Source organism: Propithecus coquereli, unplaced genomic scaffold (genome assembly GCF_000956105.1).
Source record: "Propithecus coquereli isolate 6110/MARCELLA unplaced genomic scaffold, Pcoq_1.0 Scaffold210, whole genome shotgun sequence".
NCBI classification, from domain to species: Eukaryota; Metazoa; Chordata; class Mammalia; order Primates; family Indriidae; genus Propithecus; species Propithecus coquereli.
This window is the reverse complement of record NW_012146079.1, coordinates 5,032,322-5,059,522: the sequence shown is the minus strand read 5'-3', so window position 1 is coordinate 5,059,522 and position 27,201 is coordinate 5,032,322. Positions and strand designations below refer to the sequence as shown.

The 27,201-nt window shown below is 36.6% G+C and overlaps 1 protein-coding gene across 1 annotated transcript in view; it reads left to right on the top strand.

Moving 5' to 3' along the window:
• The first annotated feature begins 12,219 nt into the window (after window positions 1-12,219).
• The window catches only part of TFB2M (transcription factor B2, mitochondrial), a 28,953-nt gene continuing 13,971 nt past the window's right edge, over window positions 12,220-27,201 (top strand). The window contains exons 1-5 of the mRNA XM_012644365.1: window positions 12,220-12,630; window positions 13,374-13,462; window positions 18,895-19,048; window positions 19,390-19,538; window positions 26,436-26,522. Coding sequence (XP_012499819.1) covers window positions 12,318-12,630; window positions 13,374-13,462; window positions 18,895-19,048; window positions 19,390-19,538; window positions 26,436-26,522 — 792 coding nt within the window. The 5' untranslated portion in view covers window positions 12,220-12,317. The remainder of the gene's footprint in view (window positions 12,631-13,373; window positions 13,463-18,894; window positions 19,049-19,389; window positions 19,539-26,435; window positions 26,523-27,201) is intronic.

Below are 27,201 nucleotides of genomic sequence, written 5' to 3'. Positions count from 1 at the left end.
GTGTCATCATAGCTCACTACAATCTCAAACTCCTGGGCTCAAGCAATTCTCCTGTCTCACCCTCCCATGTAGCTGGGACTACAGGCTCATGCCATCATGGCCAGCTAATTTTTTTTTCTATTTTTTGTAGAGATGGGGTCTCGCTTGTGCTCAGGCTGGTCTCAAACTACTGGCCTCAAGCAATCCTCCCACCTCAGCCTCCCGGAGTGCTAGGATTACAGGCATGAGCCACCACACCCAGCCTTCTTTCCTGTGTTTTTCATTTCAAACTTATAATATTTATTTTAAAGTCAGAAAATGCTTATTCCAGCCAGGCATTGGTGGCTCAACGCCTGTAATCTCAGTACTTTGGGAGGCTGAGATGGGAGGATCACTTTGGGCCAGGAGTTTGAGACCAGCCTGGGCAAAATAGCAAGACCCAACCTCTAGAAAAAGTAAATTATATATATATACATACATACACACATATATATATCATATACACATAAAGGAAAAAATAAAGAAAATGCTCATTCTTTCAAGCTCTTGAGAATCTGATGTTTGTTTCTGCTGGCTCTTGCTCACGGTGAATTATTTTGTAGTTTTGGATTATGGGCTTCTCTGCAGTGAGGGATTTATCTGTGGCAATCTTGCATAGGCAGACTTAAGGATCACTCCTTCACAAATGCTTTTGCTCTTGCTAGGCGTCTAGGTTGTGTTATCAGTCAGGGCCACTTTTTATACTAATTTTCAGCTGAGAAAGACATTAATATGAATCTCAAACCTCAGGGTTAATAGAGTCATGGTTACAAATTCACAGGGAAGCTTATCTCTTCAAAAGACTGTCCAAGAGGAAATAAAAAAACTCACTCCTTATCCCTTTCTCCTAGCATATTCTGCACTCCACCTCCCACCCCAATCCATCACTTTTGAGAACAGAGATCTTCAAGGGTCCTGATTTTATGTAGTCACTCTATTCAGGTTCCTTTGCTTAGGCTCAAGGCCTCCTTTTCTGTCCCCATGTGTCAGTTAAAATTCAAGACCATTGGATAACTGCCACTCTGTTCTCCTAAAATAGCTGATGATAATATGTAACATTTACTGAACATTTAATGAATACCAGGTACTGTGCTAACACTTTACATATTATTTCATTTAACTTTCATAGAAACCCTATTCTTTCCCCTTCTTACGAATGAGGAAATAGAAACAAAGTAACTTGCTCAAGCTTATCTAGCAAGTAAGTAGCAAGTAAGTAACTGAGATTTGAACCCACATCTGTCAGAATTTAGAATGTGCACTGTTAATCACGATACACTGCACTTAAGATTCCTTCTTAGTGTCTAAGGTGGTGCTAGATGCACAGTCACTCAAGGGAAGTCTGTGGAATGAACACATTCTTCTTCAGTGTGTAAGTTTTTTATGGGGAAACCCTGAGAACATTTAAGTATTTGGTAGATTTTTAAGAGTAGAAATAATGTGAGATGCCAATTCCAGTCATGTTTTACACTTGAATTACAATAATAAATGTCTGCCTTACTGGCTATTTGTCAAATTGTGGATTTTCCAATGATAGCAAGATGCATGGCATTAAGAGTTCAATAATTGTTACATTTGTCATCATCACTGAAACAGAATCCTCTTTGTGAAGAGTTTATAAGCGAGTAGAGAGAGCACACATGAAGAACCTAGTGGGCAGCAAGACAGAATGAATAAACACTTAGTGGAAAGAGGAAAGAGTAAAAGCTGCCCACGGATCTACAAAGCCACAGGATGATCAATGCACATTTTCTCTTAATACCAATTCACTCCAAAAATTGAGAGGGGAAGGCAGACATTAATTTTTATGTTAAAACAAACAGATATTATAGAGTAGAATATAAAAATATAAAATCCCCAAAAATGTTTAAGCTCAAATAAATGACTTCATAGAAATGTTTATCTTTAAGTCTATTGTGAAAAGTGATCATAATCACAGAGTATGAGAATAATAAGAAACCTTTACACAGTGCTTTCTTGGTGCCATGCACATAGTAACTCATTTATCCTCACAACAATTCTATTAGGTAATTATCATTAGCACCACCATCTTATAGATAAGCAAACGAAGGCATTAATATTTAAGTAACTCATCCAAGGTCAAACGGTTCTCAGAATTAGGACTCAAACCTAGGCAGTCTGCCTCTGATAGGGCAGACTCCACAAACAAGTGGAATTTGAGCTAGGTGTTGAAGAGTTTGTGTAAGTTAGGAGGAGGAGGGGAATTGTGACAATATTATTTAGCTTTAGAACAGTCCAGTCATAACTTCAGGCAATGCCTAATACAGAATCTACACTAAAACATTTTCAGAGACCTACTTTTTAAATAAGCATTGTAATTTTGGGGGGACTCCAGTGGACACTGGATCAAATTTGTTTATTAGAGTTTTTCTCAAGTTATTTCATGGATGTATATTATTTTCCATTTAGAATTCAAGTGCTTGAAACAAGAAAATGTGCTTGTTACTTCTTTTACAGCCCTTATCAAAACACAGCCCCAGCACATAAAAGGTACTTAATTAATGCTTGTTCAACTGAACTATAATACTAAGTTTCTCTTTCATTAGTTCTTACCTAAAGAAACAGATTTAGAAAAAATGGTTAATTCATTTAAGACGATGTTTAAAATTTACTTAAAAACACCACAAACATTATCTGGTAGGAAACAGAAAGAGGGGAAACTAGAGAACAGAGAGTATTTTTGTCAGCAAAAGATAAATATGATAAGGACAAATCAGCAAATTCCAAAAAAGCAGCATGAATTAGTAAAAAACCAAATGAATTAAATTAATGGGCTCACTCTACTTTCTGACATAGCAATGCGGGAAAATTGTGAGTCTGTAATTACAAATCTTTGTTGCTCATGATATGCAAATTAAAGGATAAAGTTTAAATATTCAAAGAAAATATCAAAGAATTGTTTTAGTTCTTTTCTAAAATGGAGATGAGACAAATGGAATTAGGCCAGGGTCAAATTTCTTCAACTATAATTTTACTTGAAAGGTTCACTTTCTCAAACTGGTGACTAGGTTTCTTCATTACACAAAAACGTGAAAGATAATTACATGCCCATTAAAAGGACAAAATGAAAACCTATGAAACAAATGAAATAAAACAGGTTCCAGTAATAATTATGACTAACCTTCCTGAAATTAAGAAAATACATGATTTTACTAAAAGGATACTCTTGAAATTTTAAAGGTAAAAGACTAAAATAATCATAGACCCCAAATTCCAAGTGAAAATAGAAACATACTTTGAATAGCAGGTATAAAAGAGCATAGGTAGTACAAGACATCATCCAGACAAGTGAGTTTCAGAGGTAATTTTATTTCAAAATTCAGTTCTAAACAGCCCCAGAGGAGGGTTAGAGGGCCCAGAAAGAAAACTGGAATAAGAAGGTAAACATAGGAAAGAGGCTATAAAGGCTATAAACATTGGGGGGTTTGGGGAGGTATACACTGTGGGTAGACATGTGGGGAGAACAACAAGAAGTCATAGTAATAATAATAAAATAGGATTTGGTTGCACCATTTAAACTTTTATTTCAGAAGAATTATCAATTCCGAAGATTTTTTTTTAACCACAAAAGCATTTTCACCTGAATGATTTCCTTAGTACACAGTTCTTTTCCTCACCAAAATAAAAAATGTCCACCTTAGTAATCTTCAACAAAGGTATAATTTGGCAATGATCCATCAAAAACTAAAAAAAGGAGGGCAGGATGGTTTCTGAAAACATAAAAACCTAATTCAGTATGTAAAACTTTTTAAAATAAAACATGTTAGAACAAGACTTCTAAATGTTTCCACTCTGGCATTTGCCTGAATTCTGAAGGCCAAGTTTCCATGGATTCCTAAGGGCAAAATTAATACTCTTTATCAAACACTTACTGAGCGCCTACTAAGTACATGCCATTACGCTCATTGCAGTGTATGTGTGTGTGTGGTGGGGCGGGAGGGATAGGATACAAAGAATTAAGAAGTTTAATTTGTGCCCAAGAGTACTGTATTTGAAAAAAACAAAAGCACATATACAAGAAACAACAGTAAGAGGTAATCCTTTAGTAAGGATTGCGAGTAAGGGAAAAGAAAAAAGTGATAAAGCATAAGAAAAATAACACTGGACTACGAATAATGAAATCTGCATTCTAACCCAAGCTCTGTTAATAATTTGTTTGAAGAGCTTGGGCAAGACACTTATCCCCTGTGAGCTTTAATTTCTTCAGCAATAAAATCAAGGGATTGGATATAGGTATCTTTAAGGGCCCTTTCAATTAAAAGCATTTATGCCACTATTTCTCTCGAATGAGTACACTAAAAGAAATAATTACGATGGTTCTTAAGCGCTGACATATTATCTTTACTTATAATCTCACTTAAAGATGCAAATACAGAATTTTTATGTGCTTATATCTCTAAAAAAACTATTAAACCAAATTTAAATTAATATGAGCAATAAAAACATCAATTAAATTAAAATAACATTAATTTAACATGATGCTGCTCTGTAAAAATTAAAGGTCAATTCACAAATTGACTATGGTATAAATGGTGACTACACAGGTTCTTCTGAGTTCAGCATCCCTACTTACCATGGGTACATGCAGCCCCAACTCTCCCACCATTTTTCTCTATTGACTACCGAGAAATCTGTTTCTAAAACATGATATTTTGCCCCCATGGTTATAAACAGAAATACAACCTTGGGCATTGAAATCCCACATGAAAATGTTGTTTTAGGGTGTCAGTCTTGATCTTGAATGAGCTTCTATTATTTTCTTTTAGCATAAGTTACTTTTATTTAATTGAAATGAAAATGGGGAATTTAAAAAATTCTGATTACTTTTCTTTTTGTACTTCTCTGTATTTTATACAGTTTTTATGATAAATATTCATTTTTTCCAATTGTTTTAACAACAGCTTTGAGATATAATTCATATACAACTCACCCATTTAAAATGTACAATTCAATAGTTTTTAACATATATTCACAAAGTTGGACAACTATCATCACAATCTATTCTAGAACATCTTACCCACATACTCACTAGTAGTCACTTCCCATTCTCCTGTGCCCCTACCCCAGCCCTAGGCAACCAGTCAAACCACTAATCTACTTTCTGTCTCTATGGATTTACCTATTCTGGACATTTCATATAAACGGAATCTTACAATATGGGGTCTTTTGCAACTAGATTCTTTCACTTAGCATATTTTCAAGGTACATCTATGTTGTACTATATATCAACACTTCATTTCTTTTTATTGCCAAATAATATTCCATTGCATAAATATACCATATTTTATTTATCCACTCATCAATCAATGGACATTTGGGTTATTTCTACTTTTTTTTTCCCCAAGAGACACGGTCTCGCTCTGTCACCCACGCTAGAGTACAGTGGCACAGCCATTGCTCACTGCAGCCTAGAACTCCTGAGCTCAAATGATCCTCCTGCCTCCACCTCCTGAGTAACTGGGACTAGAGGTGCTCAGCACCACAGCTGGTTAATTTTTTTTTTTTTTGTAGAGATGGGGTCTCACTATGTTACCCAGGCTGGTCTTGAACTCCTGGTGTCAATTGATCCTCCCACCTCAGCCTCTCAAAATGCTGGGATTACAGATGTGAGCCACTGAGCCTAGCCTACGTTTGTAATAGGGAAGAAAAAAAGGAAAGAGGGAAAGAATAAGATTTGTACTCCTATCCCACCCTTCAAGTTTATAATAAAATATGACCTATTCTGACCTGTAAGCTTTCCATGGAAAAAATTTAAAAGGTGAGGGAAGGCAGGCATTTTGGGTATATCTTTCCACTTACTCTGAAGAGCTAGAGGAAAATGGAAACTCTCCACCAAAAGCTATAGAAAGTACATGGCTTTATACATAGTGTTATAGAAGTACATGGAAGCTTTAGCTATAAAACAGACATTCTTACAGTATGTTTCCTCAGCCTAAATAAGTGTTCCTGGAGCAGATTTTTTGCTGTTTTTTTGCACACAGAGGAATACTCTTTGAGGCTTTCAGAGAAGGCTAGCCACATTCAAAGGTCAAAGCCCTGTTGGCATTCACTTGGCAATCCCTAGGTTTTCCCCAAGTACACAGCTGAGAAAGGAAGGAGTAAAAAAGCCTGTAGGCATCAAAATGTATGAAGCTACAATCAACCAAGAGGCCACCTGATAGAATAACTAACCTCTGGAATTAAATACTCTTTTACTTTAGGTTATTCTTTAAATAGATCTTTCTCTGGCTAGTGAAAAGATGAGCTTTGGTGGCTATACAACCTATCAGATGAATTTTAAAGCTAAAGTTCAAATGAACACTAACAAGACAAATTATCTTTTCCTAGTCACAAAACATTTATTATATGATCAAAATAGGGAAGACACATGACATTACTTTTAATTATGGCTCTTTTCAGTGCTTACCTAATGCTACAGAAACAACCCTAATTGGCATGGCAACAAACTTCACAACAAATTTTTTTTAAATAGTTGGAGCAAAAAGAATCTAGGGATTACTTTGTAAATTGTTGAAAATAAAGCCTGATGATGGCTAAGTTTGAGTTAAGGTGTCACAAACGGGTATAAATAATGACTTTTTCAGGAAACTGAAGTTCATAATATTCTAATCAGCATAATTTGTACAAACTTCCACTCTTCTTTTCATCTGAGTTGAAGCTGAGGGAGGAAATCGTGTTACTTTGTATGAATCCTTAAAAGACCCAATTTAAGTAAACCTTTTCCATGCTTTGCAGGTGGAAAAAAAAGTCTAAAATAATCTTCATTGCTTCACAGGTAAAAATAAAAAACTCCACTAGCCTTCAATAAATAAAACACATTTTTGCAAAAATAAATCCTCATTGAAAAATCTTAGGCAATGTTTTTCAGTTTATGTAAAAGTTCTTCTTAAGATTTTCTTGTACAGTGGTTATAATTCCTGCAGAAGAAAGACCGAACAAGCAGGGACAATGCATACATAAAATCAAAATATAAGCAGTATGCTCTCAAATACCCAAGAACAGCAGCAGCATTTCATCTTACCACAAAATTCACCAATTTTAAGAAAATTATTTATTTCAAAATTTATAATATAAAAAGTATTTTTTTCAGACCCTTTAGGATAAATTCTTTTTAAAAAAATTTTCTTTTTCTTTCTTTCATTCTTTTGTTTGTTTGTTTTTTGTTTTTGAGACAGGATCTCACTCTATTGCCCAGGCTGGAGTACAGTGACCGGATCATAGCTCACTGCAGCTTTGAATGCCTGGGCTCTACAAAAAGTATTTTTAAAGGTTACTTTGCTTTCATTCAAGTTAGAAAACGACAGCCACTTAATTCACTGAGTTTTCAAAATGCAGCTAACACAGAAAAAAAATTGAATTATTTAGTCAGGTAGTGGTTTTTCAGAACAAACAGGGCAACTATTCTCATAAGAAAATTTAATAGATATGACAATTACAAAACAATGTTAATTCCTATAATCACCTAGATACTATCAATTTAAATGTCAAAAAAGGTGACTAGCTGGGTATGGTGGCGTGAGCCTGTAGTCCCAGCTGAGGCAAGGGGCTCACTTGAACCCAGGAGTTCAAGGCCAGACTGAGCAACATGGTGAGATCTTATCTCTATTTTAAATAAATTAATAAAGGTGACTAAATTTACCACAAACTGTTTCAGAATTCTTCCTAGAGAATCTAAAAGGAAAAATAATCTTGAATTGTCAGTATTTTGACAGGCACACACTGTCTTTCCTTTCCGCATAGCTAATGATGATGAAAAATTGAAGTCCTAAGACATGGCAGGGTTGAGTGGTACAATGGCAAAAAGTTTCCATGTTCACACATATTAAAGAGCAGAATCTCAAAATTCAGAAAAACAACTGAAGAAATCTCAAGCTATTGTAAGACTTCAGAATTCTCTAAATGATGAATTTCTTTGAAGAATATTAGAAATTAATTATTCCAAATGTTTGAAAAACAAAGTATTCTCTGGTTAAAAAGAAATATAATTTCCCCCATGGGAATGATTCCAAAATAAAGGAAAACCTGTATTCATGTGAATCTTGAAGGCCCTAAATTAGAAAGGATGGTACATAACAGTATGAAGAAATATATAATAAGTTAGAATTTCTCAATAAGCATATAATCCTTTTGGAGGCCATTTAAACCTTATCAGGGTTTTTTTAAAAATGGAAAACTGCCAGATTATCAATTACTGTTCCTCAAATACCTAAAATAAATTTGCTAAGACTAATTTGTTAGAACTAAACAATGCATTTTCTTTCTTATCCAACTAAAATGGTGCCAATAGACAGCCATCTAGTTTTAAATACAAGTGAAAACACTATTATTTTCCTATAGAATGTGCACATCTCTCTTATGAAACAAGCAACACCCAATAACTATATCCCTTCCCCAACTGTTTTTGATCCTCTAACACTCCACACAATGCCTACACTGTGCCAGGTTTACAACGATTAGATTTTATATTGGGAGTTTGTTTACTGATCAGGTAATTTAAAATTTCTTTATATAATACCATAAAGGTTGGGAAGAGGGCAGGTTTCTTGTATTAAATTATAGTAAATATTAATTAGGCCACCAGGCTAATTTTGACATTAAATGTAAATGTAGTACACTACAGCTAAAGTAGTATTTAGGGAAGTTTATTAGAGCACAAGGGTCAAGGTAGAAACAATGATGGGCCTGACTGATCCCCACCAAGGACAGTTGGCTTCAGGGTTATCTTTCAGTTATATCAACTCTGAACCAGGGATGGTTTCATGCAAATCACCATCCCTGTTGCAAAAAAAACTTAAAGCACATACCTAGGCAGTTTGTCAGTAACTATAAAAAACTGCCATATTTCCTTTAAAATTCTCCCTAAACCACCACACACAAGTTACTCTTTTGCTCTACTCAGGTTCCCAGTGTTCTAGAGCCACAAAATATACACTCTTCCTTTTAAACTTTGCTAAAAGATTTTATGTTTTTCTTGATAAGAAACACCATCATATAAATAAACACATTTACAAAACTTTTAACCATACCTGAAACTGATTCAGAAAATAAGTCTGTACTCTACCTGTTCACAGTAAACTCAATCTTGTTTGTAGGTCAAGTTCTCCCTATGTAAGGCCAAAAGATTTAGGAGACAAGGACTCACACAATGCCCTGACACACTGTTGACATGCAGATGTAAATAACTGTAACAATGACATCCCAGGAAATGACTGAGCACTCTATTCATCTTATGATCCTCACTAAACAAACACAGGGCACCAGTGCAGACAAAACAAGCATGGAGCTCAATGTTAATACAGTCAACACTAAGAAGAGACTTCTTCCTGCATAGGAACTTCTCAATTTGAATATCACAGCACTACAGGAAGAGGAGTTTTAAATTTACTCCAGAGAATCAGACTCTCAGGGTAGAAAGGTATCTTAAACATCACATGGCAATCCTATAGCTACGTACTGCTCAAAACGGTAGCTGTTAGCTACATGGGACTACTGGGCCCTTGAAATGTGGCTAATCCAAATTGAGATGTGCTCTATGTATAAAATTCGCACCAGATTCTGTAGATTTAATATTAAATAATGTAAAATATTTCATTAACTTTTAAAATTGATTTCATGTTGAAATGACATATATAGGATTAAATAAAATACATTATTAAAATTAATTTTAACTGTCTCTTTTTACTTTGTTAAGGTAACTACTAGAAAATTTTAAATTACTTAAGTGCCTTGTATTATATTTCTATTGAACAGTGCTACTGTAGACATACAGCCCTAATTCTGATAGCAAACAAGAATTATCACTTGGCATTTCCCAATTACAATTGTCATTTAAAAGCCAAAATAAAAAGTAGTATTTTCTCTTCTCCACCAATTTTATTTAGATAACTTAATAAGAAAAATAACTTTAAAAGATTGTAAAAATCATCAGCAGAATCACTTCATTCTGGCATCACTTTAAAGAAAGATTAGTTCAAAAAGGCAAAAATAGCATAGGATACAAAACCACACCTCTTAAGAAAATACGATGGAAACACTGTACACTAACCAAGTTCCTCTAATAAAGTAAGTCTAAATGTTGATTATAAAGTTCATCTTTAAAGAGAAATGGACATTTCTTTCATTTCCAGTACCCGGGACTTCAGAAAAATAAGATGTAGAAGATTCTATTATTCAAGCACCTTTAACCACAAACAAGTGAATCATTAACACTACAAAAAGAGGAATAATTATAGCCTAATTCTCTTTCCCAAAACCAAAAGAAAATAACACCACTCAAAAGCAAAATAAAAAACTACATCAGTTTCTCTAGGACAGAGTAGGCTAACTTTGGTCCAGACATTATGAAATTAGAAAGCGTATTTTAACATTTTTTTTAACCACAATGTTTTTTAAAAAGTATATTTTAAAAGTGAGAAATTCAACACTTTTCTATGAGTGAACCATGTCCTTTCTCTACCATAAGACATCATTCTGTTTTATTTGATTCTAAAGTATTTATGCCTCCAGGGCTCTTGGGGAAAAAAATTCAGTGTATTTCTGAATATATGAAAATGTTTTTTAAAGTGAGAGGCAGAAACAGCTTAGTAAAGGATGTTGGGGGGAGCTTTCTCAGGTGTTTAGAGGATGCAAAACCCACTTCTAGAAAATTATCAACGAGGAAACTATTTTTAAAAGGATTTAAGGACATTAAGAGCAATGAGTGACACCACTTCTGTGGTGTCCTAACAAATTTATAATCCAAAAAAGACCAAGCGTGGTTCTCAATTCTTTATCTGTTTAAGCTTCATCAGCTGAGTATAATCTTCAGGCTATTTGTTAGGTGATACATTCCTTAGAAACCTTTTCCTTGTGCACTTAAATGCCAAGCTCAATTACGCTCCCAAGAGAGTAAGCAGAAAGGATTGTACATATTTTAAAACAAGGAGTTGATTGGTTGCAGTTTCCTGCCTTCGTAGAAAGGATAATGAGTAAAGCTTTCTTAGTATGATCCTCAAACACTAAAATCGCTCTCAAAGAATCGGGTCTTCTATCATTGCCCAATAGGTAAAAAGGTTGCCAAAATTTCCATTACTGCATCCTATTTTTAGTCTTTGGGATTGCTCTTTTAAATCGCATTCCACAGTAGAATGTGTTTGACTAAGTTTATACAGGGGATAAAATAAGCATTCAAAGGTCTTAATCTTTTTACGTTTAAGAAGGAATTATAAGCTTCTAAATCTTAATTTTGTAACCCTAATTTTAAGTGTTTCAAACACAAATTAAAAATGAAAAATTAAGGTAAATATTGGCCCAGAAGGAGCAACGAAAGGGAGACACCAGGTGGTTTTTAACAACCCAAGTGGTAATGGTGGTGGTGGGGGGGGACCAGGTACGAGTGAAAAATGAAAACCACCCACAAGGGTGGAGAAACCGAGCTGTGGGCAACAGGACAGAACGGAATAGAGACACAGTGGAAGCCGCAGGCTCCTCAGGGAGCCGGATGAGGAATGACTTCTGGCGCTAGTCCCCTAGTGAGGGGAGAAATTGGCGCGTTGCGCAGGAAGAGGAGACCCACAGTGGCTGGAGAAGAGAGGAAAACAGGAGACCGAAGAGGGGGTGGAGGTGAGGGAACCCTACTACACCTAACCAAGAGGGCAGAGGCGGCGCTGCTGGAGGAGGACAGCGCGGGGGGAGAAGTGAGGGGCTCCCGAAAGGCTTTCCATCCCCGCCGCGAGCCGGCGGGTCCCCAGCATTCCGCTCTTCCGCTCCTCACCTGGGAATCGGAGGCGAAAGGAAGGCTACCGCTGGGCGCCAGGTCTGTTTCCAGTCCCACTCTCTGACATGGCGGCCGACGTGCTGTCACAGAGATTGCTCGGGTCTCCCGCGGCTCCGGTGGAAGAGACACCTCTTGCCTTTCCGCCCCGCCTCCCCCTGCGCACCCCTCTCGGCTGGCCGGCTGGCGGCAGGCGGCCCGCGACCGCGGAGCATAGAGCGCGAGCGGCTAGAGAGGAAGCGCAGAAAGCGGACAACCATAGAGTATACGAGTCCGAACACAACCCGGATGATCTGTCTCTCTCCTCATTAGGCCACTCACAATCCTTGAGCCCTGAGCCGGGACGGAAGCGGAAGTGAGGCAGAAAAGCGAGAGAAATCGGTGGTTCACATGCGCGCTTTGTAGTGTTTACTTCCGCCGGGCCTGGTCCGGCTGCAAGGAAATGTTGCACGTGGGATGCCCTACGTGGAGTTCGCCGAAGTAGCGACCCTGGGTGATCATTGAGGAGGACCTTAGAGGCAAGGACATGTGGGTACCAGTGGCGGGGCTTCCTCCGCGGCTGAAGCTTTCAGCCTTGGCGGGCGCTGGTCGCTTTTGCATTTGGGAATCTGGAGCGTCGACGCGAAAGCACTTCCCGGCGAAGAACCACCGTGGCTTCTCTGACTCCTACCCGCAGCTGTTGCCCTATCCGGATTTCAACGAATCTCCCTCTTCGGTGTCCAAGTGCCGCTTAGAGCCTAAGCGCTACGTAACCAGTCGGAGATTGGCCGAGACCGTGGCGCAAATCCTGCGGGGGAAACTAGAAAGACCTCGTCACCTACTCCTGGAGTGCAATCCAGGTGAGTCCAGCTGGATTGCATTTTCTTGGATGTTCATCACTTCTGCAGATTTTTATTGGCCACTCTGGGGGTGTTTTTTAAGACACTGCCCTTTCCTTTAAGCACCTTAATTGGAGAGATTGTTTTGATAATGGCACCACAAAATATTTCTGTGGCAATTTGCACTTTACACAATATTTTGCTAAAACATACTCTTAGATTTCATCATCTCCCCAAAATAATTGCAAGCCCCACCCTCTAAAAAATATAATTTTATCATATCCTTCCGTGCATCTCCTAAAAACCATAGCAGGATGCTGAGAACACAAAATTTATAGAATCTTTGAATAATAATTTTTTAAAGCGCTGTTTCCTGTCATGGAGAGTCAGTCCTGTTTACACGTGACAATATCTTGGTTAAAGCATCCAGATAGTCCGTAAGTGGTAGGCTAGAGGCAACCCTTTTTGTTGGTTTTTTTCTTCCACGAGGTTATGAAACGTGATTAAGACTGCAAGTTTTGCAGTCACTGTCAGAATGGTTTCAAAGCCAAGCTGTAACACTTGCTAGTTGTGATGTTGGAGTCAAGTGACTATACTTAATCTCCAGTTCTCCAGTTTCCTTATACATAAAAAGGAGAGTAAAATCTACTTTGGGGTTGTTGTGAGGTTTAAAATTAGATAATCAGTGTAAGACATGTAATAAAAGTTAAAGAATGTATGTTGTTTCTTTTCCAAATAAACTTTTCATTCTGTTAATATGCTAGGTCCTGGAATCCTGACTCAGGCATTACTTAGAACTGGTGCCAAAGTGGTTGCTCTCGAAAGTGACAGAACATTTATTCCACATTTGGAGGTATATTTTTAGTTTCTAAAAGTATGTTATTGTTCAGTCAACTACCTTTGAGTGTCATAGGGAAGTAGAATTAAACACACTGTTATTATAAAGTATCTTTTAGGGGCCATGTCTTAAATATCTTGTTTACCCTCATTAACTGGAATGCAGTAAATATTCAGTATTTGTTGAAAGACGGAAAGATTAGGAGTTCCAAGACTTGTTTTCTAGTTCTAGCTCTGCTACAGACTAGTTAAATAACTTTGAATAGCGTATATAACTGATATTGTTAGACTTATTTCCTCAACTCTGGTAGGCTATGCTGTGAGCCTGCCTTCTGTGAGTTTGTAATCTAACTGGAGTGAGTGCTAAAATTAGGTTAATGGGTCTATGTAAACTCTGGGTTTAGGATTTCAAAAGCAAAAAAGGTTTGATATACAAATTGGGTATCCTTTATCTGACATGCTTGGGACCAGAAGTATTTTGGACTTGGAATTTTTTCAGATTTGGGAATATTTGCATATACTTAATGAGATATGTTGGAGATGGGACCCAAATCTAAACACAAAATTTATTTATGTGTCATATACTCCTTAAACATATGGCCTGAAGGTAATTTTATCCAATATTTTAAATAATTTTGTACATGAAAAAAGTTTGTGTACATCACCCCATCAGAAAGCAAAGGTGTCACCTTCTCAGCCATGTGTACAATCTGTGGTTGCTTGGTTGTTTGGCAGTACCATCATTCCCAACTCTGAATTTATGTGCTACCAATAAGTAATTATTTTCTTATATACTTAGTTACACGTAAGTACTTAACTAAAAAATATGACAGACCATTAGTACAGTGAAAAAATAATGTGTTCCAGCTAACTAAGCAGCACGGTAGCATCACCAGAATACTTATCATCAGCTGTTAAACAACAGCAGCAACAAACCACAGCAGGCTTTCAGTCTCTACTTACAATGCTGTTTTGATTAGAAGGTTGCTGTATACCGTTTTTTTTTTTTTTTTTTTAGGTGAGAAGAAACATCAGAAACGGTTAAGGATCCAGGAAGTGGGTCCTCTAGGCATAAAGTGGCATTTTGCTGAATGCTTTTTTTTTTTTTTTTTTTGAGACAGAGTGTCACTCTGTTGCCCGGGCTGGAGTGCCGTGGCATGAGCCTAGCTCACAGCAACCTCAAACTCCTGGGCTCAAGTGATCCTCCTGCCTCAGCCTCCTGGGTAGCTGGGACTACAGGCATGCGCCACCATGCCCAGCTAATTTTTTCTATATATTTTTAGCTGTCCAATTAATTTCTTTCTATTTTTGGTAGAGACGGGGTCTCGCTCTTGCTCAGGCTAGTCTCGAACTCCTGAGCTCAAACAATCCGCCTGCCTCAGCCTCCCAAAGTGCTAGGATTATAGGCGTGAGCCGCCACGCCCGGCCGCTGAATGCTTTTTTTAAACGTTTCCTCCAGAATCATCTGCCTCTTTGAAGTCTAATTTTATAAACTGACATGAATGAACTGTGTGTTATGAGCCCACATTTTGACTAAAACTCATCAGCCGAGGTCAGGTGTGGAATTTTCCACTTGTGGTTTCATGTTGGCACTCAAAAAGTTTTAGATTTTGGAGCACTTCAGATTTTCAGATTAGGGATGCTCAACCTGTTGTCAGATATGGTTTTGTAGAGTGAAGGCGTTATCCGGATGGATTTTTCAGCGATTCTGCTTCTTACATAGCAGACAAGTTCACGTAATAGTAAAGAAGTGGAAATTCCTTGCATCATTAGCCAGCTTCCTCTTTTCTTTGTCTTTGTCTCCCTTCCTCCTTTATAAATCTCTAGATTCAATTTAGGAAACTTTCACTTCTCTATGCCAACTTCGTGAAATTATGCAGAATGGCTTTATCTGAAAGTGCAGGATGGGCCAGGCTTGATGGCGCACACCCGTAGTCCCAGCTGCGGGATCACTTGAGCGCAGGCGTTCCAGGCTGCACATCAGACCATGTCTCAAAAACAAGAGGGTGACAACAAAAAAATTAAGATGGCATTAAAATGTCTTTGTTTCTATTTAAAGTTGGTTATCCTATACCATAATAGTTGCTTTACTGTAAGATCTTCAAGATAGGCCGGGCGCGGTGGCTCACGCCTGTAATCCTAGCACTCTGGGAGGCCGAGGCAGGTGGATCGCTCAAGGTCAGCAGTTTGAGACCAGCCTGAGCAAGAGCGAGACCCCGTCTCTACTAAAAAATAGAAAGAAATGATCTGGACAACTAAAAATATATATATACAGAAAAAATTAGCCGGGCATGGTGGCACATGCCTGTAGTCCCAGCTACTCGGGAGGCTGAGGCAGGAGGATCACTTGAGCCCAGGAGTTTGAGGTTACTGTGAGCTAGGCTGAAGCCACGGCACTCACTCTAGCCTGGGCAACAAAGCGAGACTCTGTCTCAAAAAAAAAAAAAAAGATCTTCAAGATAACAACAGCTGAATTTAAAAACAGTTGTTTTGGCTGGGGGCACAGTGGCTCATGCCTGTAATCCTAGCACTCTGGGAGGCTGAGGCAGGAGGGTTGCTTGAGTTCAAAAGTTCGAGACCAGCCTGAGCAAGAGTGAGATTCCTGTTGCTACTGAAAATAGAAAAAAAAAGAATTAGCTGGGTGTAGTGGCATGCACCTGTAGTCACAGCTACTCAGGAGGCTGAGGCAGGAGGATGGCTTGAGCCCAGGAGTTTGAGGTTGCAGTGAGCTACGAAGATGCCACTGTGCTCTAGCCAGGGCGACAGTGTGAGACTCTATCTCAAAAAATAAGAACAATTGTTTTAATGAAAAAAGGATTAGAGACTAGAGAAATTTTGGCACACAGTAATTCTTACAGGGATATCAGTAATAAAATGTTTTTAAAACTATAAGTTTAAGCTTAAAAATCTGAACATTATTGACTAAATCCAGTCTTTGATTTAGAACTAGTTTTGCTCTACTTCTTTTATTTTCTTGTCACCACTAGCAGTGTTAAATTGTTCTTAATACATGTTCTTTCACTTTTATTATCCATTGTTACGTAAATTGAAAGGCCCTTCAAATAAAGTTTTATGGGACTTCATCCATTTGCCAAAATAAAAGAGAAGTAACAATGGGTACATAGAACCTTTGTGGCCCAAAATTGGAGACTTAAAGTGGTATTCTTATCAGACAATGCTTCTGGCAACCTAAAGGCTCTCAAGTTTGCTCCTAAAAACTGTAAGGATTTTCAAGGATGATACTTCAGTCTGGATTTCTATCCAACTTTAGAATCTTCCTCCTCCCCATTTCCCTCATAAAACTTCTAGGACTCCACAGTAACAGTATTTCAGACAGGAATAGTTTATTTTCCGATATGAATGGGCTAGAGATACAAATGTTGCTAATTGTGTTCCATATGGTAAATCATGGTATGGTATATCCCTTTGATCCTTGAAAACTCTTGTTGCAGAAATAGTTATATGTGTTCAGTTGAAGAGATGTCAGCTTTTGTGGTAAACCCAGTCTTATTATAGCAGGGATAGAGCAAAGTTTTTTCAGAGAAGGGTGAATCTCAGCCCTAGCACTTCTTAGCTTTGAGACTCTTGGGCAAATAGGTAATTTAACCTGTCTGAACCTTGGCTTATCTCATATACAAAATAAGAGATGTTTGGGATTTTGGTGAGATTTAAATGAGACAAACTTAAATAAAGTGCCTAACTTTATGACTAGTAGAAACTCAGGAGTTATTTTTCTTTCCTCTTTTTTGCTTCCTGTTTTTGAATCTTAAATGCAATTTAGTTGAATTTTCAAATTTGATTTCACTGTTATTGTAGGAATTGAATTACTTATCATGGAGCTTTGGTTGTTACCACATTTGAACTGTTGTTGAATGTTAATGATAGATGTGCTAAAGCAAAATATATGGTGCCCTCTCAGAATACAAATATAAGGAAGTCAAAAGTATACATTGTTTATTTATATTTTCATCAAACCAAAATTCATTAGTTTTCCTTAATTACAAAGATTAAAATGTCTCTTTGATAACTTGTGAGATTATTTAATGTTATACATGTTGACTAATTTTTAGAGTTTAAAGATAATCGCATGCATTATATGAGTACTCTTCTCCTTTAGCTTCCATGACACCATACTCTTCTGGTTTTCTCCTTTCCTTTCTTGTATCGTTCTCAGCTTCTTGTCATTAGAGTTTGGAGTTACTCCATCTTCAGGCCTAGTCTCTTATATTTCTCCCCAGGGATCTACACGCCTGGCTTAAATTACCTTCAACAAGCCAGATTCTCACAAATTTATCTCTTCAGTCTGGACCACTCCACTGAGTTCCTTATTCAGGTATACAACTTCCTACCTGGCATCTCTACTTGGATCACATAGGACACATCTCAAAATCAGTGTGACCAAATATATATGATTTCCAACCCCACGCCTTTTCCTTCCTCTAGTCTTTTTAAAGGGTTCCCTTGAAAGTGATTGTTAAGATTTACTAGATTTAGAAATAGAATAATATTTATAGGTTGAACTCAAATGCTTAAGGAAAATTACATTTTTGAATGTATAACTTTAAATTGCCAAATCATTTTAAACCTTAATACTAATAGAATTTTCTGTGCACAGAAACCTCAGTGTGCACATCAAAAACATATTGCCCTCTTCTAATTCTTTTGTGACTTTAAATTAAGCTTATGAAGTCTGTAGTGAATTCTTGCCCCTAACTACTAAGGTTTCTAGTGCTACTGTGAGATGAGCGATCAGGACAATGAGAAGACTGAGGTATATTGGACCTCTTCCAGTAGACAAGATCTGTGGTTGCTTCTGTCTTTAGAAAAAGTAAATGAAAAATTAAGGGGAAGATGGAGAGTGACCTACACAATGAGCTAAGTCCATTTGCCAGATGACTGACTAGATTTCTCTAGAAAAAAAGAGATACTCTCTTGAATCTGCCTTTTTCACTTTAATATTGTAATTGTTTTTTCTGCTATGGAACATCATCCATTGCTGCTTCTTCTGACCACTATGGCTCAAAGTTCTCTGCCTAAGCCCACCTGTCATCTCAGAATCTTTGCCCAGTACTCCAAGTAGCCACTACTAAGTAATTGGAAATTAGCATAAAGAAGCTTTTTAAACAGCTGAAACCGTTATGAAAGAGTAAAGAAAATAAAAGGATAAGTAAGAATTTGTTGAAGGTTATTTCTGTTTTGGGGGGTTTTGCTTGGTAATATTATTGTACTTTCACCACTTTTCAGGCATTAATTGACTTTCTTTTGTTAAATTTTAGGTATATTAGTAATATGTTCTTTACATCTTTATGGAGGTGGTAATATTTTTCGTAAGAAGATCTTTGAATTGGCTAATATTTTATTCTTATTTTTTAAAGTACATCTTTGAATTGTTGCAAAGTCTGCTTAATGCTGAATTTTTTTTAACATGTTATCTCTGTCTCTCTTTAGTCCTTAAGAAAAAATCTGCCTGGAAGTCTAGAAGTCATCCACTGTGACTTCTTTAAAATCGATCCTAGAGGTGGTGGACTAGTAAGACCACCTACTATGGTTTCACATACGCTTTTTCAGAATTTGGGGATAGAAGCACGTCCTTGGTCAGCTGGTAATTTTTTTCATTCACTAAAGTAAATGCCTTGTAGTTTGTCAGCTTTCTTTAGCAGTATATCTGATTTGCTGACAAGATTTGCATACAATTTATATTGTACAATTTGTGAACAGATGCTTTTACACTGAATATGGCATTTCCCTCATCTGGACACAAATAACCAGTTTATTTTCCCAAAGGCCAAGTTCATTATCAAAGAAAGATGCTGAGGCTTAGTTTTACTTGAAGTAAACTTTAAATTAATATAGTCTGTTAACTTAGTTTGTCTCAATAAAATATGGTCATAGGAAAAAGTGTTAAGAACTTTATTCAGATGTTTTTGCTTGTATTCCTAACAGGTATTCCTTTAAAAGTAATTGGAATTTTCCCAATTAAAAATGAAAGAAGGACACTTTGGAAATTTTTATATAACCTATATGCCTGTACTTCTATATATAGATATGGACGAATAGAGCTAAATATGTTTATTGGTGAAAAAGAATACCAGGTAGGTTATTAGTAAGTACCTAATTTTTGTTTTGAAAGAGTTCTGTGAATTTTCTCTGAGTAGTTTAAATCTGTGCAATTTTAATTTAGGACTCATGACATTCAAGAATACTAAGATTTTTTAAAAATTTCTGTACAGCAGTCTTTAATTCAGGTTGTTTTTAAACTATAAAGTTCAGTGGCATTGAGTACATTCGTAATGTGCAACCATTACCACCATCCATCTCCAAAATTTTTATTATCCCGTAATGACACTCTGTATGCGTTAAACACTAACTCCCCATTCACCTCTCCCCATCCCCTAGTAACCATTGATCTACTTTCTGTCTGTGTGAATTTGACTATTCTAGATACCTCATATAAATGCAGTCATATGGTATTTGTCCTTTTGTGTCTGGCTTATTTCACTTAATGTAGTGTTTTCAAGGTTCATTCATATTATAGCATACATTAGAATTTCATTTTTCTTTTAGGCTGAATAATATTCCATTGTATGTGTACACCACAATCTGTGTATCCGTTCATCCGTCGATGAAACTTGGTTGCTCCCACCTTTTGGCTATTGGGAATAATGCTGCCATGAACATGAATTTACAAATATCTCTTAAAGTACTGACTTTCAGTTCTTTTGAGTATGTATCTAGAAGTGGAATTGCTGGATCATATGGTAATTCTATTCTTAATTTTTTGAGGCACAGCCATACTGTTTTCCACGGTGAATGCACCATTTTACATTCCCACCAACACTTGTGTTCTGGGTTTTTTTTTTTTTGATAATACCCATCCTGATAGTGTGAAGTGGTATTTCTTTTCTTTTTTTGGTTTTTATTTTAGAGATGGGATCTTACTATGTTGTCCAGGTTGGTCTCAAACTCTTGAACTCCTGGGCTCAAGGGATCATCCTGACTCAGTCTCCCAAGTTGCTGGGTTTGTACATGTGTGCCACTGCACCCGGCTTAAATAGTATTTCTTTGTATTTTTGATTAGCATTTTCCTAATGATTAGTTATGTCGAACATCTTTTCATGTACTTACTGACCAGTCATTCGTATATCTTATTTGGAGAAATGTGCATTAGAGTCCTTTGCCCATTTTTTTAATCAGGCATTTTTGTTTATTACTGAGTTTTAGTAGTTCTTTATATATTTTGGTTATTAATCCCTTATCAGGTAAGTAATATGCAAGTATTTTCTCCCATTCTTTGGGTTGCCTTTTTACCCTATTAACAGTGTCCTTTGATGCCAGAGTTGTAGTTTTGATGAAGTCAAATTTGTCTATTTGTTTCTTTTGTTTCTGTGCCTTTCCTGTCATGTGTAATAAATCATTGCCAAATCCAATATTGGAAAGCTTTCCCTTTCCCCCTACGTTTTCTTCTGAGTGTTACAATTTTAGCTTTTATATTTAGGTCTTTGATCCATTTGAGTTAATTTTTATATATGGTGTCAGGTAAGGGTCCAACTTCATTCTTTTGCATGTAGAGACCTAGTTTTTCCAGAACCATTTGTTGAAAAGACTGCTCTTTCCCCCATTGAATGCTTTGGCATCCGCATCAGAAACATTTGACCTTGTATGTGAGGGTCTATTTCTGGGCTCTCTTTGTCTTCCGCTGGTCTATATATTTGTCCTTATTGCCAATACCACACTCTGTTATTACTATAGCTGTGTAGTACGCTTTGAAATCAGGAACTATGAGTCTTCCAACTTTATTCTTTTTCATGATTTTTTAGGCTATTTGTGGTTCCTTGAGATTCCATATCAATTTTAGGATGGATTTTTCTATTTCTTCAAAAATCGTTGGAATTTTCTTAGGGATTGTATTGAATCTGTAGATCACTTCGTATAGTGTTGACAATATTACCAAAAATTTATTTACACAAAATAATTACACAAAAATTTATTTGTGTCTTTAATTTCTTTCAGCAATGTTTTGTAGTTTTTTAGTGTACAAGTCTTTCACCTCCCTGGTTAAGTTAATTTTTAGTTGTTTTTTTTTTTTTTTTCAGTTTAAAATTTCTAACTGGCACAGTTTATCACAGCCTAAGAAGTCCAGAAAGATTTCAAGAGAGGAGAGATGACTACATTACTTGATTATAGTGAATACAATCTTTGGGATGTTCTTTACTTTTTGTACAATAACTATGAAAGACTTTTTTATTCTATTTACTCACCGTTCAAGATAAAGATATAACTTCTGGAACTGAGAAACTGATGGTATAGTGAAAGGGAAGTTTCCATAAGAAAATAACTTTGATATATGTATACACAAAGACATATATGTATACAAAAAACACCCCTCCCCCTTGTATACTATACAGGTTGGCACAACCTTACTAAGAACACGTTATGATACAAAGGTTTCAGGATTTGAGTTATTCTTGGCATTTTGATTTAGCAGATGCTTAAGCAATTTAGGTTTTGACACATCTGAATCAACTATATATCGAAAGTATATAATTGTGCTTTTAAAAAGACCCAGACCAACTTTCCTTAAACAGTAACCCAGTATAACACCATAGTTACCACATGGAAAACAAGACTGTTATTCCGTATAGGGTATTTTAGAGAAAGAGGAACTTAGAATATAAAGACTTCAGAGTCCATTATTCCAAGCTAAGAGCATTTTAGTTATTAGCAGTGGTTACCAAATAAGCTGAAGGTAAATCTCTTCAAGGAGCTGCTCATTGTTGCTTTGTGGAGAGGCGAGGAGCTGTTTCACTCACTATTCCACTATAAGATGATGCAAGTTTTTTTTATCCTTGAAAGGGTTTTCTGAAGTTGGTATCCCTGTCAGCAAAGGGTCACTCCTGGCATGTTCCTCGCAGTAGTACATGAGGTCCGCTGATGCTTTTGAAACCTTTATTCTTTCAATGGAGGCTTCTAATCTTAACTGTTGCACGATTCTCCTTGCCTGGGCTATGTTGTTGGTGCTTGCTGTTTTGCTGGACATCTTCGATAACTGTTTTTACCTGAAATCAGTAAGACTGTGTGGTCCAGTGTTTTCAGGTTTTAAGTGATTGAGTGAATCTGCCTGCCGGTGCACTTCCTCCGCTGCTCGTTAATTTTTAGTTTTTTAAATTATTTTTGATACTATTGTAAATGAAATTATTTTTCTAATTTGCTTTTCCAATTGTCCATTGCTGGTGTATAAAAATACAACTGATTTTTGTGTGTTTATTTTGTGTCCTGCAATTTCGCTGGATTTGCTTGTTAGTTCTAACGGGATTTTTTTGTGGAATCTGTAAGGTTCTAGACTCTACCTTTTATTCTTTGTAATGGAAGGGCCTCCTGATGACCTCAATATTGCTGTGAGAGTAATCTTTCTTTTCTGCCCAGAATGCTTTGTGTTATTAATCTGTTAATACAATATAACAGGAAATGCTTATTTGTATATAAGAGAGCTAAGGGTTAGCATAGTAGGGCAAGAAATGAAGAGATGATTTACTCCCAGACCCATATAGTAACTAAATACTGACTAGGCATGGAAAGAGAGCAGGAGGCTCAGAACCTTGGTGAGGCTATACATATAATATATAAACAAAGGAATAAAAGGAAGAAAAATAGGAAATGCTTCATCAGATTTTTATTCTCCTGCTAGGATAATGTTCCAATGGCCCTTGCTTCTTTTACCATGGACCTCATTACATGTGGTTTCCTCTCTCTGTAGGGCTCTCTCATTCACTAAGGTAATCTTGCATTCTTCAGCATTAACAATTCTTGACTCAAAATATAATAGCTCACAGACAGACAATCTACAGAACGGGAGAAAATTTTTGCATGCTACAAATCCGATAAAGGGCTGATAACCAGAATCTAATTAGAGCTCAGGAAAATCAACAAGAAAAAATCAAACGACCCTATCAAAAAGTGGGCAAAGGACATGAACAGAAACTTTTCAAAAGAAGACAGAATAATGGCCAAAAAACACACGAAAAAATGCTCAACATCTCTAATCATCAGGGAAATGCAAATCAAAACCACAATGAGATATCATTTATCTCCAGTGAAACTGGCCTTTATCAAAAAGTCTCAAAACAATAAATGTTGGCGTGATGTGGAGAGATAGGAACACTCATACACTGCTGGTGGGACTGCAAACTAGTGCAACCTCTGTGGAAAGCAATATGGAGATACCTTAAAGAGATACAAGTAGAAGTACCATTCGATCCAGCAATCCCATTACTGGGCATCTACCCAAAAGAACAAATGATACTCTATAAGAAAGACACCTGCACCCGAATGTTTATAGCAGCACAATTCACAATTGCAAAGATGTGGAAACAACCCAAGTGTCCATCAATACATGAGTGGATTAATAAAATGCAGTATATGTATACCATGGAGTACTATTCAGCTTTAAGAAACAATGGTGATATAGCACCTCTTGTATACTCCTGGATAGAGTTGGAATGCATTCTACTAAGTGAAGTATCCCAAGAATGGAAAAAAAAGCACCACATGTACTCACCATCAAATTGGTATCAACTGATCAACACATAAGTGTACATATAAGAATAACATCTATTGGATATTGGGCAGGGGGGAGCGGGGAGGAAGGGACAGGTATTTGCATACACAGAGTGCAATGCGCACCATCCAAGGGATGGACACACTTGAAACTCGGACTTGGGGGGGAGTGGGGAGGCAAGGGCAACATATATTACCTAAATATCTGTACCCCCATAATATGGTGAAATAAAAAAAAAAAATAGCTCACGTGATACATACTTCTAACACACCTCTCCTTTTCCACAGTATACACCACAGCTTAATTATTCATATAATTAGCTAATGTTTTTCTAACCTGCTGTGTTATAGGATCTATAGGGCAGAAATTATTTATTTTGTTTACTTCTATAACTAAATGATTGGTTATTGTACTTTTTTTTTTTTTTTTGAGACAGAGTCTTGCTCTGTCACCCAGGCTAGAGTGTAGTTTTGTCGTCATGGCTCACTGCAACCTCGAAGCTCCTGGACTAAAGCAATCCTCCTGCCTCCTGAGTACTTGGTACTACAGGTGCATGTCACCACGCCTGGCTAATTTTTTTCTATTTTTTATAGGGGCAGGGTCTTGCTCTTTCTCAGGCTAGTCTTGAACTTCCTGGCCTTCAGCCTCCCAAAGTGCTAGGATTACAGCCATGAGCCACCTCACTTGGCCTAGTATACATTTTTGTTTCAATTGTTCTTTAATGAGATTTAGCCCTGATAGGCCATATGATTAAAGGAAATCAGTCTCAAATACATTACATTTTTAACTGTACAAGATGATATATTAGATTATTAAGTATGAAATGTTTGACTTTCTGAAGTATTAGTTTTGATAGTTGATACCTCTGACATTTCACTTTGACACTTCTTATTTTATTTTTATTTTGAAGTTACATCGTCATTCTTTCAAACACACAGTTTGGCATGTGATTATCTTTCACGTCTTTTTTAGAGAAATTTTTGTGATACCGTGGATAAGTCAAAAATGAGTTTCGTCATGGAACCAATGCAGTGCCATAGACAGTTCGAAATATCAACGAAGCGTTTGGGAAGGATGTGGCTAATGAACACACAGTACCTCGATGGTTTGAGAAGTTCTGTTCTGGTGATTTTATTCTTGAAAATGAGCCAGGTAGGTGACCTGAGACCAAGGCGGATCATGATCAGCTGGAAGCTGTAGAGGAAGCAAATCCATCTCAACCTACGTGTGAGTTAGCAGCAAGGTTTGATGTTACTATTCCAACAATATTGGACCATTGGAAACAAATCATCAAGGTAAAGAAGCTGCATAAATGGGTTCTACATGAATTAAGCAAGCATCAGAAGAGACATCATCTCTAAGCTTACCTTTCTTTGCTGTCATGACATAAAGGCAAACCATTTCTACACCAGATTGTTACATGTGATGAAAAGTGGATTCTTTTTGACAATTGCAAGCATTCAGCACAACAGTTGGGTAAAGATAAAGTGCCGAAACACAGTCCAAAACCAAATATTCATCAAGAAAAGCTAATGGTGTCTGTTTGGTGGTCCAGCGCTGGTATTATCCACTACAGCTTCATCAAACCTGGTCAATTGATTATAGCAGATGTCTACTGCTATGAATTGGATGAAATGATGAGGATGCTTGCGATTAAGCAGCTGAGATTGTCCAATAGAGACAGACCAATCCTTTTGCAAGACAACGCTCACCCACATGTCTCACAAACAACACTGCTCAAACTACAGAAGCTGGACTGAGAAACTCTGTCATTCGCCATATTCACCAGACCTTGCACCAACTGACTACCACTTCCTCCAGGATTTGGACCACTTCTTGCAAGGAAAAATATTTGATTCTCAACAAGCCGTGGAAAACGCCTTTCATGATTTCATCGCCACTCGTTCTCCAGGCTTCTTCACTGGTAGCATAAACAAGCTACCCTTAAGTGGCAAAACTGTCAGTAGTTTAGGTGCATGCTTTGATTAATTATACTGTTTTCTTGTTTGTATATAATAAACTACACTTTTGATTCGAAACCGGGCATTCCATATTTAATGACTTAATTTTTTTTTTATTTAGCATCCATTCCAAGCAGAATAATGACTTAATATTTTCAACATGAAAGTTTAAAGACTCTTCTAAATGGTTAAGATTTGACACTTAATTTTTTGTTTGTTTGTTTTTGAGACAGGGTCTCAGTATATCACCCAGGCTTGTCTCAAACTCCTGGCCTCAAGTGATCCTCCTGCCTGAGCTTCTAGAGCAGCTGAGACTACAGGCATATGGCACTGCCTGCATTTTTGTATCTAATTCTAATTTTCTTTACTTACATTCCTAGATGCTATTAAGATACTAGTATTAAGGTCCAACATTTTATTTTGATTGATTATAAGTGTATATAATGTATAATTTTTATTTTCCCTTTTTCTAGAAACTAATGGCAAATAAAAATTCAAACTTGTATGACGTGTTGAGTGTGCTCTGGCAAATAGCTTGTGAGATTAAGGTTCTGCACGTGGTAAGCAAAATCCTTCTAAATTTCAAGAGACAACTTTATTGTTTTTCAAAGATGCTAGTAATAATAATTTAAAGATATTTTAAAGAGATAATTTAAAGATTAAGTTAATTATTTTGCCCAAATGGTTGCAGTAATAGGGCAAGGTAATTTGTGGTGATAAATTTTTAATTTTTTCCTTGTTATAAAAATAATATATACTTTACTGTAAAAACATGAAATGTGTGTGTGTTTTTTAAAGGAAAGAAACGAAAGATGTTTTTTAAAAATCACCACTGCAGTTCTACGCCCAGAGGTCACTGTTAAACATTTGTGGCATATTTTTAGTCTTCTATTTTTCTTCTGCTTTTCTTTCTCTTCACATAGTGGAGATGATATTGTTTTGTATTTTGTTTTTTTCACCTAATAGCTAATAGTTAGTTGTAAGCTTTTGCCCTTGTCATTGAACATGTTTTGTCAAGTTTTTAATGGATACTCAATAATAATTCATTATAGAGCGTTATTCTTTTTAATTTATTTCCTTATGGAAGATCAGAGTTATCTGATAGAAATGTAATGTTAGCCACGTATGTAATTTTACATTTTTAGTCAAGTTTTTAATGGATACTCAATAATAATTCATTATAGAGCGTTATTCTTTTTAATTTATTTCCTTATGGAAGATCAGAGTTATCTGATAGAA